Genomic DNA, 23,075 nt, shown 5'->3' with positions numbered 1-23,075 from the left:
CCTCAGCTCCAGAGTAGTGGAGCAAAAAAAAAAGAAAAAAGAAAAAAAAAAAAATCAGCCACAATGAGAACTGGACAGAATACTTAACTCTACCAGGAACTTTCACTGTTCCATGTTTCCTCTTATGCTCATATAAAGCCAATTGTGGAATATGGATTTTGTTTGCAGAGATGGTTTTCCAATTCAGATGTCAGGTACACCAGTGTGTTCTCTTTGCTCAGAAAACCAGAACACTGTCCTATTTCTAGAATTATTTTGGAGTAGCCCATCTTAAATTACTTGGCAGCGTAGGGGCTGAGGATATAAAGAACATTTGTCACCTCTCCCACTCTTTCTCTGTAATACACAAACATCAAAGTTCTGAAGTTCCACAGATTAGCAATCTTCAGTTTGTTGCAGGTCCTGGGGATGGATGGATTCATGACTAGCACTGTATAGGAGAAGGACACAGTGGACATTCTCGTGAACTACTCCAGGCATAAAGCAGATAAGATTGCCAGTGCCAATATAGGTAACTGGATATTCTCAGCCATACTGTCATTTCCAGTCGTATGTCTCAACAAGTTGTTTACTTCTGCTATTCCTAACGTGATTATATGAAGGATTCTAGTTAATGGTAACCTTGGCTAGATTACTATTCACATCTGTAACATGATTGCAGGAAAGAATCTGTATCTAAATGCATCTGAAAACTGCCTCAGGTTCTAGGAAAACCTAGTAATCAAATAGGCACAGTACTTTTGTTTATAGCACAGTATATGCTAGAAACATAACATATAGACCAGAAATATACAGGAATAGAATATTAAAACTATATTAGTACAGCTAATCCAGAAAAAACCATACAGCCATGATGTCTCAGCATCAATATGAGTAGCACCCCAACTCCTCAATCAAATGCCCATCAAAGTCACTCTTCGTTTCTGCAGGAAAAGGAAAAACAAAAACCTGAAACTTGGTAATAAATCAAATATGTCAAAGTGAAAAATACTAATTTTACAAGCTTTTTCTTACTGTCTGACATATAGGAAGGAGGGCCTATAAGAAGAGAAAGAATGGGAAAACCAACTGTCTCTCTACTACCCCCACAGAAGTCTGGTAAGAAAACTATCACCACGTGCACACGTTATATTCTGATTCTGTTCACAACAGAAACACTACTTCCTACCTCAAAAAGCATTATATACTTGACTGGGTGAGAATACATCTGGTACCTGACAGCAACTAGATATGATGTCAATCAGTCTGCAGTCTGACCAGACACAGACCACCTCCAGGTCCGTAGGTTACAGATCAAAGCTAGCTGGTGTCAGATGCCTGCCCCTACAACCATATTCTAAGTGTCTATAGTATTGGGCCCCTTGCAAAATATAGGGAGAACAAGGCAAATACTCCTTATGCCGGATCCAACTCCACATTTATCTATGCTTGAAAGTCTTGTCCAATTTTATTCAGATTTAAATGAACCAGAACCTTATTTTTTTTCCAAAGTGAAACTGCAAGTTTTCCACATGCAAGAAAATGGCACCTTCAGAAAGCACTTGAAAGAGGATACTGGCTGTCTGGTACTCAACTTTCTTTATTTTTCTTAACTAACTGGCCTATTTTCCAATAATTTATCCAGACTGGAACTCCCTAAATAAATATTAGTTGAGTTGGAGGTTAGAGATAAGAAGGGCAAAGCCAAGAAATGCCAAACCTAGCAGCCCAAAATTCTAACCTGCCATTTAACTTACAAATTATGTTCTATTCATGTTGCTTTCTTCTGAAATATTTTAGTTTCTTCACAAAGCCTTCCAAGATTGTAGAAATACCCTGTGCCATGTATCGCTACATTAAACAAAAAATAAATATGAACAAAATAAATATTTAAGAACATGGCATAGATTGCCTATTTGCACAAGAGAAGAAAATGATTGTTGGCTTTGTAAACAAGGAAAGTGCTACAAGAACACTGAATTTCACTGCCTACGGTGAAAACACTATCATGCCTTCCTATGCAAAGTTTACTAACTTCAAGCCACAAACAGGGTCATTGTTCCGTTTAAGTGCTGGGAAGCTCTTTGCTTTTAAAAGTTAGCTTTTGTTGCTATTACTTCAGCATTACTTTCCCTTCAGAGTCTTCAGACTACTGTGTTTACAGGTTCATTGCAAATTAATCAGCTAGTAATATTTTAAACATTAAAGATGAATATTCCCTTTGCTCTCTCTGACAAATTGTTTCATGTTTCCTGACACTAATTTATTAATTTTTCTTAATAACTGGTACAAATCTAGAAGAAAACTTCCTATTTTAAGATTTCAGTATTTTTGCTTCAATAGGCTGAAGAGACACTGACAATCTGACTACAGGCAACCAAGAAGCAGCTACTATAGCAGATCCATCAACCTGACAACTTGAAAGACAGATCTTAAAATTAGGAAGTCTGCTTATAGACTGTGATTATGAGCAGGAATGGAGAAAATTCAACATTGAAACCACTTCATATGTGGCTGATAAATAGCTTTGCATTGCAAAGCATATCAGGCTTCTTAAAGGAAAGTTTGCATGTTTAAATGTGATAATGCAAGAACTGTTTACTGAAGTAACATAGGGTAATTTAATTACAGGGAAAAAAATTCCAAGATCTCAAAGTAATGAGGAACCTGTGACACAAATCCTAATCTGGCATATGACAGCTGCAGAATGAATTCAAAAGATTTTTACCAGACTAATTATCTGTTAATGACCAGGCTCAGCAGGACACATCAAATTCCCAAGGTTTAGTTTCCAAGTCATGTGATTCGATCTTTAGCATGGCAGATGGCAGACAATGACTGCATACCGCTCTTTTATTCCAAGAGCTACACACACCATTTCTGTAACCCAGCACTAAAATTATTGTAATCGTACATCCACAAAGATATGACGTTACCACTGGTGGTGATACCACTATTTTTGCAGTGATTGTTTCCCACACTGTGCAGCCTGTCATTTTTATTAAGTGCTGTCGGCTCGTGGTGTGCACTGACAAAAATTGAAAATCCAGCAGGATTTATCCTCTCTATAGATCCACAAAGACTCCAGCAAGTTGGATGTCACTGTTAACAGGACACACATGCTTGCTTTAAGCTAAAATACCAGCAATTTTTTTTTTCAGTTGCCATGCTCCAACTTAAAAGTATTGACTTCAAATCAGGGTCTGATTTTGCATTCGTTTTGATAAATACTCTATTATTTTAACATCCCACTTCACCAGCCTGTTAGTTTGATAGCAGTGGGTATTACCAATTACATATCTAAACCTTGCTTCACTGAAAAAGATTCAATTCACACCCAGTGGACCCCAACCATTACGTTCTCAGTAATGTTACACCACAGCCCCAACACTAGAATTATGTATCCTTGTGGGAAGGAGACAGATGTACATTCTCTAATTTATCTGTACCATATTTTGGGTTACTGATCTCCAGAAAGTAAGAATAATATAGTGGGGGGTCCCCTGTTGTGCCCACCCCCCAACAAATTCTAAAGACCTTTATTGCAGAAAGCCAAGTATTCCAGGGCTAGACTGTGGCCATCTCACACGGCACGACCTTTATTTTTTGCGTATGCAGCAAAGCTGAAGAGCTTCCCCAGCATTATTGTTCACTGCCAGTTTAAGACACTCTTCTGAGATGACTCACTAGATGTTCAAGGTTTTCTTTTTTAAATGCTTTTTCTGTAACACCTTAAGCATCGTAATTTTGTTACTTTTAAACAAAATCCTTATTATTTTGCATTTTCTTTTTTTCCTCAAAATGGTAATCGTACTGGTAATATGAACCTCTGACAACTGATAAAAATGGTAAACACTTTCTAGGGTAAATCCTAAACCACACATTATCTGCCTGTGGCCACTGTACCACTGTATGCAATGAAACTGCCTCAAAAAGTGTTCCATGACAATATTTGTAGCTGGAAAAAGATCCCGTATTTTCATATTTAGAGTATTTTTCAGATCCCTGCATCTATGGCAGGGCACAGTTAATTTCAGGTTAGTTTCAGATAACACTTTCTTCCATAACTAACTACAGATGGGAACAGTTCTATGTCCATGAGCAGAGGCCAAAATTATCTCCTCTGTTTGAGTACACCATTTCCTCTTTCTTCTAGCAATAAATAACCATGGCTTCTAGTTCTGAGCATTCCAGTTGAAAGTCTGAACAAAAATATCACATAGCAGTGTCCATGGATAAATTAATTTCCTGTCATACGGACTTCCTCAAGATGAGGGCCACTTTAATTCTTTTGTTTTCCTTAGACTTGCAAGATTTGTATCCCATACTGACTAGACAGGCATCTCTCCACAGTTGTTCTCTGAAACAATTCCAGCCTCTAGCACAAGCCCAACTTCCCCCAAATCACATTTCATATCAAATACAAGATGTTTGCTAGCACTGGAAAAAAACTTGCTGTAACCTTAAACCCTGCTGTATGAATTCTCAATGGGATGCAGGTGTGTATACATGCACACTTTAATGTTAATTGTCATTCATATTTTTGTTATTTTATCTCTCTCAATAGCTCTTCCAAAGTTGTAGATAGCTTTTAGTTACAGAAAACACTCACAAACAAACAAAAGAAGTTTTCTGAAACCTCAGAGACTGTTGGACCCCATTTATCTGCTCCACAAAAATCACCACTTCATTAATCTTAATTTTACAGTGACTATTTACCACCAAGTTCCACTGGATCTGATTAACTTTAAGCCTATTATTTCTTTTCCTATATAGAGGGAAGACACAGAAGTAATTTCCTTTTTCTTTGCTGATAGGTTTTTTTTGTTCATCCCCCCAAAAACTTGTTGATGATCTTTCTCTAGTCTAAGCAATCCCATTTCCCTCCATCTTTCTTCATAGAATGTTTTCTTAATTTTTACTCTTCCCTGGATTTTTCCATAATAAAGCTGTCTCTTGCTGCTGTCATCACATTGGGTGAGACAGAGCAGAATGGCCACCTGACACATACATCAGAAACAAGATGATTGACCATACCTTTCATATGGATGTTGGCTTTCCTCTCCTATGCACAACCATTGACACCATTAATTAATCTTCAGCTGTGATCCTTTACCACTTCAACCACAACTACTTGCCACTTCCTATCTGCATTGTTAATAATCAGCGAGTCCAAGATTACTCGGCCTGCCTTATCCTAAGCTGTTTCTGTAGTTTGTCAAGATTGTTCTAATTCTCTGTTGTCCAGGTTTCCTGTAGCTCATCCGTTTGGTGTGTTCTTTGTATTTATTAAGCATATCCTCCATTCCACCTTCCAGGTCATTTAGAGTGACTAGTATAGACACACATTCATTGACCCCTACTCAATATAAAATTCCAGTTTGGCAGTGAATCATCAATAATTATTCAGAACAACAGTATGCCAACTGTACATCCAGTTAAGTAGTGCCTTTTTGCTAGACCAGGCTTCCCTAGCTGACTGATGTGAAAACACAGTGTCAAAAAGCTTACTTCAGCTACAAGTAAGTAGCCGCTACTGTTTTTCCCCCTTGTCTCTCTGCTCAGTCAAGTCATTGTTTCATAACTCTTTACTATTAAAAATGCCAGCAACAACAAAAAAACCCACAAAACCCCTCCAAAACCCCACATAATACACTGTTGAAGCTTTTTGTGTCCTGAGCTCAACCCAAAACAGCAGGCTACCTGAGCAGAAGGTGCTATGTCAGAGCCCTTCTAGCCTATCACACGCATAAAGGTGACTCTACCAAATAACATGAAACATTTCAACTTCCAGATAACAGAGGTGTTCCACTGCTACATTTTTATCCATAAAAGGGGAAAAGGGTCCAGCCAACCATCAGCAAGTGATTCACAGTATTGCTTCCTCAATTTTTTTCCCCATAAGTCTCAGAGTGACATTTATTTAGTTCAACCTTGGGGACACTCATCTCATCCAATAAACATCAGCTGTAGGATGATTAGACTCTTCCAGGACTCCCCTATACTCTTTTTCAGGGTTTCCCCATGCCTTGGAAAGTAATCTTTCAATCTAGCTCTTCCACCTTGGTTTTGTCTCATGTCTGTCCAGTGAATGAGAAACTTAGCTCTTGACAACATCTAGTATGAGGTTTTCTTTTCCTACTCTGTATTGTAAGTGTGTATCTTTTCTGATTTAATTTCCCAGGCCACTTAGTTCCTATTGTTTTGAAAGGTCTCTCTTGAAAGTTCTAGTCTCTCTTTTTTAAAGACAACCTAAATACTACTTCTAGTTGCATCTCCATCAGTATGTTTTACTGTTTCTCACGTGACACTAGTTTGTGGACTCGTGTCAGCTAAAAAAAACACACAAGAAAAAAAACAACCTCACCATCAAACCAACAATATGCATGTCTCTTTCAAGTTGATATTCCACTCTTACATTGCAGTGCTATCTGCTGCTGCATCACGAGGTCTCAGAGGTAGTGGTTCTGTTTCCATTCTCATATGATGTTGCACACACTCTGCTGATTTTTAAGTCTTATAGATCAATATAAAGACTGCAGTGATTTCTGCCCCCCCAGTAGACATAACTCTCATTTGTGTAATTTGCCACATAAAAAAGATTGACATGCTTTTTCTTGTGGACATCAACACAAATTCTGAAAAGGGTGTTTATCCAACATATCTACTCTTTCAGTAGTTAGGTTGTCAACCATATCCATAGTGTCAAATCACCAAGTTGTCTGCTGCAGTTCATTTGGCAAATTTTCAATTGCTGTCTAGAAGTTGACTCTACCCCTTCTGACCTTCAGCATTTAAGATGAATGCAGGTACTATCATTACTGTTCAAAGTCTTGAAGTGAGGAAAGAATGGCCCACAAACACCCAACTTCTGTGTGCCCAACTTCTCTGCAATGCAGATAATCACTCCTTTTGCAGCTGCTGCTGCTATTTCTCTACAACAATATACAAGCCTTTTTAAGAATTGAGGAATGCAAGGGCTTAAGGGGTTTTCCCCCCTCATACTTGCAGGTGGATGCAACATTTCAGCTTAAAGTACTGTTTTAAATTTCAGCAGAACTAGAACTGCACAAAATTGGAGCTTTCTATATTCTTGCAAAATTCCCTGTAACAGAAATTCAAATCTGTGCTATTTCCAATACATTTATGAACGTGCCTATACTAGGCTGGAGCCTGAGACTTAAGATAAAGACTTCTTTTGGTTTCAGTAGCTTTCAATTACACATAATGACTGCTAAATTGGAAGCAAGTTTCTATTACAGTTGTTTCTCAGCCTGCAATGAAATATCAGACAGTGATGTAACGATACTATTAAATGACACTTAAAAAAGTCTACACCTAACTCCTAGTGCCTGGTTCCTTTAAAAAAAAAAAGTGTACTGCTGATGAATAAGACACAGTTGAAAACCAAGTAGTCTTTTCACTGTCATTAGGTAGGAAAGAATTGAGCTAATTGAATATTTGCTGAAACTACTCAGTCAACTGCAATACAATTTTTTTTTTTTTTAAATCTAATCCAAATATGTATTGACATACAAAACTGGAAAACTGAGAAAAACAAAATTCATAAGTTCCAAAACTTGGCTTAGTACCAAATAGTCAGCTCTCACTGAGATTCATATTTTAGTGAAAACACTGTATGAATGGAGATTTTCAGATCTGAATGACAGATGCCTATGTGTCAGAAGAATTGAAACAAGAATATGGGGAATACCAGTGGTACTAATAAACGAGATCTCTCCTGCCCATCCCTTGTTTTGGTTTCTGCCCTCTATGATGAGGGTGTTAATAGCTGCAGTTGGTCTCCTTAGTGTTTCCACTAAAAAGCAAATACAAAATTCAGTTTGCAGAAGCTATCATTTCTACTAAGAATTTTCAAATCTGTCACTGTAAAATAAAAAATTACTGAGAGGAGAGCATGATGAGTCTGGTGAATACTCCCAGATTTAATATCTGTTTTCTTCAGTTACCCAGTGAACACCTTATGAAAAGCTTTGTTAACAGAAAATTAGTGAGCTTTTAGTTTCAGAGCTAGCCACCAACATACCTGTGGCCCATCAGGTCTCATGGCTTATCTGTGGTATGTTCTCAATATTTTGGGAATGGAGTATAGAAAAGGTGGCTCATCCACCTTTTCAATCCTGTTAAGGATAGTAATCCATGAAGCTGCAACACAATGCAAGCTTAAAAAGTTACTATCTTCCTGGAGTGAAGATTTAATTTTGTGTGTCAAATAATACAAGCTTTGGGGTTCTGTATGGCTTTTTCTGAGTTTCTCACAGGAAATTCCCCCCATATACCCCCCTGTACATTATACTCTTTTAAACAATTCGTGCAGGTAATTTACCATTAGGTTGCTACCCTACACTTCACAAACTTGAAGCTTGTTTAGCAAGACAGAAACCCTCCATTCTCTACCGAGACAATGAAGGGTTAATTCCCCAACTGGAGAAGTTTCAGTCCGACTGTCCTTGCTTCACAGTAGGATAGTGACAGATTCCAGCAAAGAACAGAAAGGAAAAATGCAGCCAAGTAAGGAAAACACTTTGGTCAAACAAATATATTAGGCAAACCTCAATGTCAGAAGCACAAAGACAGGAATAGCACAAGCCTGCACTGCAGAGTTAAAGCTTAGTTACTTTTACAGGAATATTTTTCCTCACATAGAAACTACCACAAAAGTCTTGGAAGGTAAAAAAAGTTGGTTGCTGAACAGCTTGAAAGTGAAAAGTCAGACTTGCATCAATGTAGTTAAAAAAAGATTCTATACTTGAGGCTACAAAGCACTAACATTCTAAGTTACAGAATCCATATTGAAACTGAAGATAAAAGGAAACCCTGTAAATGTTATAAAATTTTACAATCAAAAGCTAGATAACTGTCTTCCTACATGATAATCAAGGAAAATTTCCAACATGGACATTATTCTCCGTGTTAATATCAAGATGTCAGAAAAGTAAATAAAAACTATTCTGAGGACATCCTTTCTGTTGTATTGCTTGAAATTAAAAAGATTTCTTCATGGATCACTGGTTTCATGATAATTTCTACAAATGTTAAACAGTTCTATTGGAAAACAAAATCGCCCTATAAGTCATTAATCTTAATGTCATAAGTCATAATCGCCCTATAAGCCATAATCACCCTACAGAACAACACATTCCCCACTAAAAGGATACAAATTTTATACATGCATGTTTTAAATACCTGAATTTCAGCATCAATTGCACATTAAACAGAAAATACAGCCTAAACCTATTCGCTCACAAAAACCACAAAAATATGTATTTCCTCATAGATAAAAATATGAAGGAGCAGGGAAAAGAAAAAAACAAAACCCTGAGAAACACAAGAGCTACATTTATAGGAACACAGCCATTTACAAAATGCCTCTTTTTTTTTTTTTTAAATGGTTGCCTTTCAAGCTGTGCCAACACTATAATGAACATAAAAGACCTGCCTCCCTAGCAGATTTAGAAGAATAAACCATTACTACATTAGAGAAAAGAGGCTCAGAAATTTCCACCAATTGGCAATTGGCAGCAAAGCAATTCTTTATTTGCCAAACCCCACAAAGCCCTTGGGCACCAACCTCTACATATACCAGCAGTGAACAAACAAACAAACAAAAAATCCCTATTGCCTAAAACTGCGGTCAGTCCTTCACTTTGGAGAAACAAACAAAAAACCCCCAGAAGTCTCTAGCCTTCTAGACAAGCAGAAGGAGGCTTTTATTATCCGGGTGTTTAAAGCGACAGCACTATATCCCATGCCCACTTAAATGACAATTACACTATGGTTGTGCAAGCAAAGGCTCTTTCCTAAAGTCTATAGAAAAGCAAAAGGCTTTTCTTCCAAATAGAAGACAGGTCTCCACATTTATGCACTACTACTGCTGGAACAGTTTACACAGAGAGGCAGTTGTAAGGAGCAGCTCTTCACAGGCTGTTAACAGTGAGAACTAGGGACTTCCCAATCCTGTTTGAGAACACCTACATCTACATCTGCAGTCCAAGTTTGATTATTGCCTTTAACATTGAAGGGCAGTAGGAGGTACTGCAGCTATTAGAAATCCTATTTTGGAGCATTACCAAGGATTGGTCATATTCACTGTGGACTGAAGACAGTCATCATCCACCATAAGTGACAGTAATGTGCAAACAACATATGTGAGATTTAATTTTAATTAATTTTATTGATCCCTGATGCACTATTGCAACTTTCACATCAGTGCAGACCAGTGAGTTTCTACTGTATTAAAAATGCAATAGAAGAGGTTAATCCAAACTGTGAATCCTATTTTTCTGCAGTTTCCTTTCCTGATTCTTTCTATCTGCTTGCTTAAGAAGATTAAAATCATCTTACCTGAGACAGTAACAGAAGACTTCATGGGTAGAAGAGACTAATTACTGCATAATAAATATTCTCAAAGCTATTTTATGACAAATTGAATTAAACATGACCAAAACACATTTTGGATGTTCCTAGAAAGGATTCTCTCTTAATACAGCTCATTAACAAATCTCATTAAAAATCAAACCTACTAGAAAAACTAAAGAGCACATTATAGTGACACTAAATACTGAAAATCAAGAGTCTCAGTGATCCATTTGCCTCGCTATATTTAATATCAAAAGAACACAAGAAGTTCTTTTCAACTACTTAGTTATAAAAAGTATATCCACAGCACACAGAACATAACCAGAGAGACAGACGTCATATCGAGACAATCTGGGCAAGTGCACTTGTTCTGCAATACATTTGCTAGCAACTTACAACACTGCAAAGTGCTTTAAGTAGCCTATAGGATTACAATTTTTTTTTTTTTTTTACTTCGAGTGTAGTGGTCAACTTTTGTATTATAGACAATTTAAAATATTAATATCTAAAAAAATTTAATACAAATTTTTAAAGTTGTCATTTAACTGCCCTTATTCAGAAGCAGGTTAAAGCATATACAGTAACAATAATTCAAGTTACAAACACAAAGAGGCTTAGATTAATTCATAATTTTTAGAGGGTCACAGCAATTTATTCTCCTACCTGCTTTCCATCCAGTGTACAAAGTCTCTTGACTACACCCGAATCTAACTTAATGGCTTCTGTGATGTCAGTCAAGACCTGTTCGAAGGAGTGAGCAGTCTTCTTATTCAGCAGAATTCTCACAGCTTTCCGTGGTTTTACTCCACTCCTAATAACAGTCACTAATTTGGGTTTAATGAAATCTTTACTCTCCTTCACTTCACTCTTTGTGGATGTCAAAGATGTCAAGGATCGAGTGGACCCAGTCCTTATGTTCACACACCAGTTTGGATTGACATTCTTGGTGTAATCAACTTTGCGATACGGTTCGTTAGATGCACATACATAACTTTCACCTGAAAAGAAGATGACATTTTCATAATTTAAGGGGTTTTGCAGCTATTTTTTGTCAGTTAAAAAAACCCAAAAACACCCAAATTTTTCAGAAGGAGTGATTTCCCTGTATTTCAACTGCAGGCCATTTTAAATGGAGGACTGTAAATTATCAGAGCTTTCCACCCAAACAATACTCTCAGAGTAGTTTCAACAGGTTTCAAAAACCCTCTGGTTAAGAAATAAAAGAAGAAAAGGAAAGGGTAATGAGGGGGTTGAAGATATTTCCCATTTCTTTTGGATCATAAGTTCTAACTGCAGACTTGTTTTAGAAGTGCTTACATTACTTGAGGTCACAATACATGACATTAAGAGAATTATCCTACAACAAATACCCAGGTCCGTCCCCATATATTCATCAAGTATATGCTTCAAGATGTGTACACACATACCTAACTTTAATAATGAATTATTTTAAAAGGAACAAGTTTTAAACAGAATAAAATTCAAGCATCTCAAGATCCTTGCCCTGAAGGACACATTAATTTACCAGGAGTTACTGCCCTTCTACCAAGGGTACACTGTTGAAATGTATTCACTTCAACATTTTTTAGACCAAGCACCAGCTGTGGCCACAAATGAGATTCTGAGACTACAGGAATATGAAACGATATCTATAGTTCCCCATTTTAATTTCTTACCCAGTTTATTGAATTAAATATGCATGAAATATCATGCACTGCTGATATTTCCTGAAGTCATGAAAGGGAGGTCAGAGGACAAAAACATGTTATCACAAGCTAGTAATACACATCTTTACATCAAATTTTTTAAAGTGGCACCAGTCATGATGCAGACCTAAGGAATTTGTTACTTTTCTCCATTCCATGACATAATGCAAGGCTGGAGACTAACTGGCTTTTTTTGTTCTTGTTGTTTGAAGAGGACGGTTTTCTCTTCAAACTGCTGCTTGTTACTTATCACAACTCTTTTCATGTCTGACAGCAATATGCAAGATGCAGACCATGACAAAGGACATCATTAACTCTGGGTCATTTCTGTAGCCCATATCCTTGAGGTCTCACAAAATGACATCCAAAGACTTTCTCAAAGAGGCAGAGTATTGCCAGAAGGATGAAAGGGAAGCATTCCAAACTGATGGAACACACCATTTCCCCAGGCAGAAGAGCTACCTACATCTTAAAAAGCTTAACCTGTTCTAAGATTAAAGCTACACACTCTCAAGGTCACTGGTGGAACAAACCAAACTCACCTCCTATATACACAGCAAGAGGAGTAAAGAATACACATACATCTACTGGACAGTACTGCAAAAGTTAAAAAATGTACACCTATGTTTAGATACACACTAGAAAACTTTTAAACAATACTTTTACTTTCTGAACTCTAGTTTGGAGAGCTGATACAGCTTAGAAGTTGTATAGCTTATTCTAAAGGCAATACAGTAAACTACTTTCAAACATGAAAAATTACTGTGATCTGAAAGACTTTTTCGTGTTTCTTTTCCCACACCAATGACATTTCTTTCTAATTTATCTTGTATTTAGACCTTCTTGAAAGCTTGTTTGCTGTATTGAAGAAAACAGATTATAAGAAGTTAACAACAATTTTGTTTGGGAAAGTTTGGCAGCCAGTTCTGCCTCCACAAACATCACTGGGACTGTACTCCACTGAGGTACAAAGAAAAAATTTACTTTGAGGTTTTATGGATGCTACTGCCTTGTCTGTATTTCTCCTCTTCACTCATCCCCGTCATTCCTCCTCATATTCATAGACCAAGTGGTACACAAAACAGAAACCAACACAGACAAACACAGACTCCTCCTCTTTCCCCCCAAAAATGAACATAGAAAATTGAGCTGTTTTCAGCCCATAAACTCCTTGAACGGGATTTCCACACAGCTGCATGCACACTAACACTAATCTACAAGGGGGGGGGGGAAACAACCACACAGCTAGAAGCTTGTGCTGCCCCAGAACTACATGTTGAGATGCAACAAGACTCCAAGCAATCTGATTTAATCAGACCGGCTTAAAGCAAGATATTGGATGAGATGACCTCAGAAGGTCCCTTCCAAACTAAATTATCCGATGATTCTAAGTAAGTGGACAGTTCTCTTTCAACAGCAGTGTTCAGAATCTGAAAACAGGTCATCTGTCCTGTTACTGTGAAATAGCATGAGATGTTCACGTTTTGTTACAGCAGCACAGTTGCAACAGAAAGCAAAATCTTCCCCCTCTACATCCTCTAATACTAGATTCAAAGGTCTATGCTTATTTTCTAAACAATTTCTAATAAGCCATGAAGTGGTCCATCTCTACACACAGGGCTGACAAAAAAGAAGCATCTCAAAGAAGCTGGTAGTTCTAATTCATATCAATAGACTTACTAGCATTGTAACTGCTGATCATTTTGTTATCCTCCTCTCTAGAACTAGTTTACTGTGTGACAGAGAACCCTGGTGTGGTTTAACCCCAGCTGGCAACGAAGTACCATGCAGCCGCTCGCTCACTACCCCATGGTGGGATGGGGGAGAGAAAATCAGAAGGGTAAAAGTGAGAAAACTCATTTGTTGAGATAAAGGCAGTTTAATAGGTAAAGCAAAAGCTGCGCATGTGAGCAAAGTAAAATAAGGAATTCATTCACAACTTCCCATCAGCAGGCAGGTGTTCAGCCATCTACAGGAAAACAGGCCTCAATCACACATAACTTGCTACTTGGGAAGACAAATGCCATGACTCGGAACGTCCCCCCTTCCTCCTTCTTCCCCCAGCTTTATATGCTGAGCACGACGTCATGTGGTATGGAATATCCCTTTGGTCAGTTGGGGCCAGCTGGCCCAGCTGTGCCCCCTCCCAACTTCTTGTGCACCGCCAGCCTGCTCACTGGTGGGGTGGGGTGAGAAGCAGAAAAGGCCTTGACTCTGTGTAAGCACTGCTCAGAGTGACTAAAACATCCCTGCATTATCAACACTGTTTTCAGCACAAACCCAAAACATAGGCCCATAGTAGCTACTATGAAGAAAACTAACTCTATCCCAGCCAAATCCAGCACAAGTCCCTTAGGACAATTTTTTCCATGATTACATGCTAAACTTTTCATGGATGCACCTAGTAAGTGACTTTGTTTCTTGTATTGGTTAAGAATGCTAATTAGTATTTCCTCCTCCAAAAAAATTAACAGAAGGTAATTTAGTCATTATTCTGGATGCCTAATATTAGGCATTCAACTTTGGGAAGTCCCTGACCATTTGCTTTGAAGTTTATTCATCTGCATAAGACTTTGGTAATATTTAATCATCCTCTGATAATAGTTTATATATAAACAAACTTGACAGCATCATATGCATGAGAAAACCTTCCTAAACACACCGAGAGCCACTAGCATCTCAACGATTTTACATAAGCTTCAGTACATGAAGTCACCTATCACTTCAGAGCAATGTCTTCAGTACAGCCTGTCCAGCTGTGTGCAAGAGAGTTAAATGAATTCTAGCAATCAGCACTACAAGGTACCTCAAAACTCACCATCATTGAGCATGTTCGGAATTATCCTTTCCAACTTAAAAAGAATGTACTTCCTAGACTACTTTTTTAAGCCAGACAGGTTTTTAAAAAAACACACCAAATGCACACACGGTAATTCGAAGTTAAACCTCAGGGCTGAAGCTTAAATCAACAAAGTTTAAAAAAAGCAAACAACCCACAAAAAACCCTCAAAATTAGGGCTATTCAGGAACAGGCTCTCCAACTTGAAATAAATTAATTGCTGTACATAAAGAAGTACAGGTAGAGAAAAAAGGTCCCTTTACTAGAGGACTTACCATAGAAGAGCCTCAATATGGTATGCCAGCTTTATATTATGATACATGTCCACAGAAGATATCCTCTTTACACTATCATGGAATGTGATCTACTATCTGTCAGAGCTGTACTACAACACAACAGAAATTGTCCCATTATAAAACTTTCAGTCAGTATTAATCCAAAAGGATCTTAACTTCTTTTAAAATAGCAGTGTAAAACTTTTTCCCTTTTTACTAGTTCCCTTGCTTGATGCATGAATAACATAATTTCTTGATTATCTGAATAGGTTGCAAGACCCATTTACTACAGATTTCTTATTATTTCTTTTCCTTTAAGCAGAGGCCTTAGTTTTCTTTTTCTGATTAAAAAAATAGGAAGTGCTTTCAACTTAAAATAACATAATACCTTAAAAGCACAAATTTCAAATAACTTGTTTCAACTGCATTTAGCTAAGCCTCAATTTGAAGCACAAACTATTTTGGCTTTAAAAAAACCTGATTGCAAAATTTCCTCTAATTGGCTAATTACTTGAGAGCTGTAGTATATTACAGTTTGTTTAATAAGTGTTTTAAATTCCATGCCTGCTTTCTTATAGCAGACATATGAACTAAACTTAGTAACACAGGTTTTACACGGAAAACAGATTTTACTACTACACCTGCAAGGCAGACACATATGGTAGGATTACAGCAAAGACTGTACGTGAGAAAACACATCCACCAAGTGACTTGCTTCATTCATGGCAAAGTATGAAGTTTTTACTCAATTGAAATTACTATTTAAACTTCTAATGATTTCATCACAGCCAGGACTTCACCCACAGTTTCTAAGTTCTATTGAGAACCTTGCAAAATACCCAAAAAATGCTAGAAACAATATAATTAGGAAACCAATTGCTGCTTTCTGTGTAAAGAATGATTTTCTAGGAAAGACTTAAGCATTGATTTGGTTGGTTTAACAGGGGTATACAATCGGTTATTCAACAGAAGAAAATATTTAAGGAAGAAAAAAAAGGCAGGGGTAAGTTAAATCACACCTATAAAGTTCACTATGGGAAACTTTCCTACAGAATGGTTTATTCAAAAAGCATGCCTAAGAAAACATCACCCCTTGATGAGCAGGCATTAATTTTTTAACACTGTGCTATTGTTTTAATCATTATTTTAGCCATCCTCCAAAGTAGGAAATGCATTTATATATGTCTGTATGTAAGAAACATCAAGTAATTTGTAAGAGTATTGTCTCTTTTTTACACTATATTTTGTAGGTGTAATGAAAGTGTAATGTTACATATAATATTTTCTCACAGCTTTAACAGATGACCTGATTTTAAATCTGCTTGGGATTATTTGAAATGTGTATTTATACATGAATTAACCTCCACACTTTTCCAGAAACCCAGTATTTGTAAAATAGAACATACAGCACTTAATTGGGAGGGGTGTAGGAGTGTGTGTGTGTGTGTTAAACCAGTCAAATTTATTTCAGACACTGCTAACAAAGTAACCAATAGCTTTAAAGTTAAGATCATATACATAAATAAGTTTGGCTGTTTCACTAACTGCCTTGAATGAGATTTTTCATGTGTCTAACCTAAATACCTATCATCTCAATTACTAAGAAAATCTTTGCTGAGACTTCAGTGGCATCTTGATCAGCCTTTAACTTTTTTTGTCATTTGTACATCTTTCAGCCCTGGAAAGTTGACACAACCCCAAAAATAGGCATAAACAATACTTCAAATATTTATATGTTGCTGACTTCAATATGGTCAATTTTATGGTTTGAAGGCCCACTTTCTATTTATAGTCTTGAAAGATTTTAAAGCTAATGCATACTAGCCTTAACTGACACAGTCACAGCAGTTATGTTACTGGAATTAAATACTATATCTTTAGCTTACAACATTAGCATTAACATGAATCAGCTCCATGGTTTTTTGACCATATGGTGAAGTTAGTCATTAATACTACATTAAGATTTGCAGGTAAAGAAGTAAACTCTAGACTAATGAAGTAGAAAGAACTATTAAGCAATACTTTCTTCTCTTTTTTTAATGCAGGAAAAAAATGCAAGAATTACAGACATAGGTTACAGCTGGGACTCTGAACCCAGCCAAACTATTCTACAGCAGAAAGCTTAACCAGGCTGCAGAGCAATTTTGGCAGAAGTATGAAATCTCCTTCTATATTGGCATTACAATTTCAACAGAGCATATGTGCCATCCATCCGACGCTTCATGACAGTACCCAGAGCAATCTAAAAGTGTCAATTCTTCCTTGAAGATATCCTGCTACCACCAAAAATTCCTCAAATGGGGCATACGCTCACTTAAAAGGAGTAACATCTGCTGACATTTTGGGTCACAATATAATCAGCAAATAAAGTAAGTTTACTTCTGATTCTCTATGTCTTATTGACATTAGAAAAACAACTAGAAGACATGAAACATTGCCTATTAACAAGGAAGCATTACCTGCCTCTAAATAATTTACCTGTACTGCGTTAAAAACCAGATGCACTATCCATGAAGCAAGACTCATGTGTGTGTGCAGTTTAAGCACACTGTAGAAGGATTCCAGTTTCAGAGAGCTAACAGTCTGAACATAATACTCACCATTCCCTCACAACAGTAAAATACAGATGATGAACAGAGAGAACGGATAGAAGTGAAAACAAGACTACATTGCTCAGTCTGACTGATAAATAGCCATAGACCATTAAATGCCTAAATACTGTTTTGCTCACTTAAAAACCCATATACACAGTTTTTCTTTGTTGTTTCTTCAACAGATGAAACGGCAACAGGAAACATGCCTAGCTCACCTTTAAAGGTATAAATGCAGGCATAAAAGGAGTAGGGTGTACATGAACTCTCCAAAATTCAGCCATGCAATTTTAGGTACTGATAGGAAAAGAAGGATTTATCTTGTCCTTTTGTATCCCAAGTGTACATCACTTGCAGCTATGTGCAGTTTTGAGGAAACACAGCTACCTGACAACTTGGGGTTCTTCACAGCACAAGTTTTGTGAGTTGAAGCTCACTACTAGTCTTTTAACAAACAGCCTAGAAACATTTGGACTTTCTGTTCTTAAAAACAGAGACTATTAAAGAAAGACTTGTAGATATTTCACTTTCCTTAGCATTAGGTTAAAAAACAAACTGTGGATATGCCATGTAGTGGGTACTGTAAGGATGAAATTAAGTGTACAATACTCAAAAATCCTGAGTCAGGATATTCAAAACAAAAGTCTCTGAACAAGGTTTTCTGGCTTGCTTTTGAAAGGTGTTAACCAGCACTAACTACTATCTCCTGAGAATCACATAAAACATCATGTTTTTAAATGACACGCTGCATAACAGAGAATGATATAGCTGACAAAACATCCCTAGAGAAAGAAAACTGTTAGTCTCCATAATTTTTAAATGTGTGTTCCCCTGTGAAGCACATAGGACAGGGCAGGTTTCTAGGTACGTTTCATCTATCCATCTCATGTTCCTCCGCTTCTTTTGGTAGAACTCGTTAGTTTCAAAGGTGCCAAAAACTGCTTATTCAGTATAGCACAGTAGTTACTAGGGCTACTAACCTTCTAACTTTAGGAATCACAGGAGAGTGATACAGTTCTGTAACAGAAAGCTGAGCAGATTTCCAGAACAGTATATTTACAGCATGTATAAAAGGACTGATCTAAAAATAAAACCACGCCTTTTATGAAGAATTAGGTTATTTAGATCTCTCCTTCCTTTCTTTCACAGAACTTCCTTCCTTATCAGTCACTTATGATTCCTTCACTTTCATGTCACCTCCAATAAGTCACGATCTTTCCTCATTTACAGCATTTTAAGTTCTCCATGCACTTTTTAAAATCTGGGATGACAACCAGGATTTTAGCAGATGACTAATTGCTCCTAGTTCTCTTTTGACTTTATTTAGTCAGGATGTTCAGATGACAGCTTCCTACAAACTTGCACGGAACATCAAGGTTGAAAAGGACTGCTGGAGGTCATCTGGTCCAACCCCCTGCTCAGGCAGGGTAAAAGCTTTCAGAAGACAGTTAAGGCCACCTGGTATCAAACCTGCCTAATACCACATGCCTCCTCCACAGTACATAAATAACTCTTTCCAGGTAAATTTCATTTCTCCCTCCCTGAAACTAGGAGAGGCACAGTGGTGGAATTATTTTATTTTGCTTGGATAGGAAGTTAACTAACAATTACATCCGTATTTCACATCCACACCCCATTGCTCCAGGACTGTGTAACCACAGTGACTTGAACATATATTTGGAAGTATACACTTTTCATGTTTTGGGTTTTTTTTAATCCTTCCTTCTTTGTTAAACCTGCTACATTTGCCTCTTTCTAAAGCATTGCAGCTTTTAGCTTTAGCACAGGAAGGTATTCATATGCTTTGGAAGAAGCAAAAATACAAACTGCCTACTCGGTGTTACCATCTGCTTGCCCTGACAAGAGAAAAGAGATTCTTGGCCTAATACAACAGTGTGCATTGACTAGAATTACAGGTACTTAAGCAGGATTAAAGTGCAATATGCAGTAACAATAACAATGATCTAAGGCAGAAAATACTTGGATTGTTCAATACCTCGTTTCAAAAACATTCTTTTACTCTGTATTAGTAGGGAAGAGCCCATTTCTTTAAAGCAGGTATCATCCTGTGCTACATGTCCTAGCCATGCATAGAGACTGCCTTGCTCAGAACATTCCCACCTCCTGCCCAAAGACTTCCCTAAAGGTGCCTATTGATTGTCTGTGCAGACAAAACTACTGACATTTTATAAAGGACTGCATTAATTAAGTATTGTAAATTGAAAGAACAAAGACTCTTAGCAATGCTTCCTACCTAGGGAACTAGAAAAATTCCCTATCACATGCCAAATCAACATAACTTTTCTTGCCTGGAACAGAGTCTTACACTTGGGTTTCCCGTCCCAATATCCAACAATGTCTCCCAACTTTGCAGAAGACCTTAACAATCAGGATTCTCCATGTCTTTCACTACCAAGACAATAAAAGCACAGGATAGCAAGACAGAGCATGACTGACATCAACGTCAAACTTCAGCACCATTGTGTCATGCTTTAGGAAGCTTACATTTTTAAAAGAAAACTGAAGGATTTACAAAAACACTTAACTAGTTAACTTTGGTAGAGAATAAAAATGAAACTATTACTCCATGATTGCTGTTGAAGGGGAAATATAAAATTACACATGGAATCTCCTATTCAAAAGTAAAATGCAGTGTAATGTCTGATAGTAAAGTTGAAAGAAAAGAACCTACAAGAAAGTAATAATATTCCCAACCCCAATCCCCTATCAGGATCTGTCTGCTCAAACAAAATCAGGAGCAGACAATGATTTTGATTCATGAGCCATAATGTTCCCTAATCTACAGGGGCTGGGAATATAAATAGTGTTTGCCTAAGGCTGGTCCAGCAAAGCATGTTTTTTTTGACTGTCATATCCAGTTAAGAAAAGCAATATGCCTAAAATGGAGCTTGCCAATTTTTGACTAATACACATGATCTGGTCAAATTTTTAACTGACTCAATCTGCAACAGTAATATTTGTAATCTACAGTCTGTCTGTGCATTAGCTATTTTCCTCTTAAGATGATAAATGGTAAAACAGATTACCAAATACAGCCAAACCCCAAAAAGCCTTCCTCAGCGACAAACTTCAGCTAGTTTGGACTATTATGATAAAGAATTTGATGCTGCCAGCCAATATCAATTTGATATCCTCAGACAGCTATTAACCTGATAAATAGCACATAGGCCTTAAAGAGCTTACTTGCACTGGGGCACGTCAATGTCCCAGAGCTACACACACAGGCTCAAGTTGAGGAAGGTTTAATGCAGATCTTGCCGGCTTGGCTAGGATGGCTGAGCACTCACCCTCTGCTAACTTCATAGTGCTGCCACTACTGAATCTGAACTGGTGCGATTCCATGTACCAGTTCAGCAACACTGATGGTGTGCAAACAGACTAGTCAGGTATCGCATCAAGCAGCCATGTTTGCTCTGGTGTTCATCCTGTAGCTGGCATGCACAACAGCACTTTAATTTTATTTTCCTTTCTGAAAATTAAAAAGCAATACAACAAAACAGCATCCAAAACTACTTCTGGTGCTACTGCAGTTCAAGCTTTAGGATATCACCAACGTTCAAGTATTTACTCTAGAGCAGAAATTCAAGCTTGCTGTGCTGGAAGAAATAAAGAAAATAAAAACAAATCAGATCCTCTTCCTGCATCTCAAGAATAAAGCAGCTGGCAAAGAGCTCAGAGAATTTCAAGGAATGATGGATTCACTACTTGTTTGTTTTCCTCCCGCCCCTGTATATGCTTTCCTTTCTCTGTATAGTGATTAGACTGACACTGGTAAAGTTTTTGGCATGCTAATTGGAGAACATACTAATCCAATTACGATGCTACAGGATTTTCTTAAGATTCCCAAGAGTTGTATTGGTCATGGATAGATGACTAAGTAATTGGGACTCTTCCCCCCGCCCCCCCTCTCATTTTACTGAGAAAGCATGGAAGTGGCATTTCAATTGTGACATTTGTTTTGCTTTATTCTTCCAGTGAAGAGGAATGACAAAGGTCACTCTTTCAATGAGTACTTGAAGTAACAGGAAATACGTTTTTGCTTTGTTACTAACTTAAATAGAACTGTGAGAGCATATACTGCATTTATACTGTTGCCCAGCAAGTCATTTTGTCCTTGTTTTGTTTTAAGCCATAAAAGCTTAAGATCATTCCTTCTGCAATATTTCAAAAGTTACCCCAAGTTATCATTAGTTTATCCAATTTTTGCTTCATGTCCTTTCCCTACCACCCCCATTCCAGCATCTCATTTTTTTAGCTATCTCTAAATTAATCACCAAATAATGGAAAACTTTTTGGCTGATTTTACATTTGTTTTATCAGCACAGAGTAGGCATTTCATTCTGCAATCATTTCACATTTCCTCTGGTTTGACTGTGGAACAGTCTTACGGTAGACCACATGATTGGGAAAGTCCTCAGGCACTATGTTACTATTATAAAGTGCACTTTCATGCATAGCTTTTTTGAGTAACACCCCTTTGATGCAGCAAATGTTGTAGCTTCTCCCTTTCTTTTGCATGTTCTGGAGTGGTCAGTCCCTAACTCCCAGTACCTTTACTGGTGGATTTATACAAAGATCTTCAGGTTCCCTTTCTCATCACATTTTCCAGATGCGATTCAGCATTGCTTTGAAAAGGGAAGTTTCCAAATCAAAGCTAAAAGGATACACAGCTGAAAGCCTGAAAAGGAGGATGCATTAGAAGACCTACAAATCGTACTACTTCATTAATGCAAATCAGCTACACCTGACATATAGAGTAACTGGGTGGAAGACTGCAGAGGTTGATGTGTTAGATACTTGAGCAGAAGCATCAAGTACAAAATTATTATGAACATCAGAGTGTGCACAACATAACCAATACATCTGAAAGTCTGGTTCATGTAATGCTGAGTTTAAACTGTATTTTAAGACATCATGAGAGAACATGGGGGAAGTCTGCTCCTTGTTCTAGTAATTATCATTCCCTACAAACAAGATGCATATGTTTTATTCAGAAAAAAGTACTTCTGGCCCCATTTTGAGAAATAGTCAAGCGCTGCTCTGCTCAGATTTGCAAGGTCTACATAACCTTAGCAGCTAAGTCCCATTACCAAAAGCTACTTAGGGACAATTCTGTAAAACATTTGATTCTATAAAATGCTTTTGGAAGTCAGACAAGGTAGATAATTCCCTCTGGGAATATGGACTCTGATTACATTTGAAAATGTGGCTTTACACCAGTTGGTTTTAGTAAGTGGTAGGGTATAAATATCCCTTTTCACAGCACAGGGGTTTTCTCTTGGAA

General features: G+C 37.4%; 1 protein-coding gene across 2 annotated transcripts in view; it reads right to left on the bottom strand.

Moving 5' to 3' along the window:
- The window catches only part of DCLK2 (doublecortin like kinase 2), a gene marked incomplete at its 5' end in the record, with an annotated part of 87,575 nt that overhangs the window by 63,621 nt on the left and 879 nt on the right, over positions 1-23,075 (bottom strand). For both annotated transcript variants that reach the window (XM_081998814.1, XM_081998815.1), the window contains one exon: positions 11,023-11,357. In XM_081998814.1, coding sequence (XP_081854940.1) covers positions 11,023-11,357 — 335 coding nt within the window. The remainder of the gene's footprint in view (positions 1-11,022; positions 11,358-23,075) is intronic.

The sequence above is a fragment of the Phaethon aethereus genome (assembly GCF_964289735.1).
Source record: "Phaethon aethereus genome assembly, chromosome: 4".
Classification (NCBI taxonomy): domain Eukaryota; kingdom Metazoa; phylum Chordata; class Aves; order Phaethontiformes; family Phaethontidae; genus Phaethon; species Phaethon aethereus.
The sequence above is the reverse complement of the archived record's forward strand: the minus strand, read 5'-3'. Positions and strand labels throughout refer to the sequence as shown.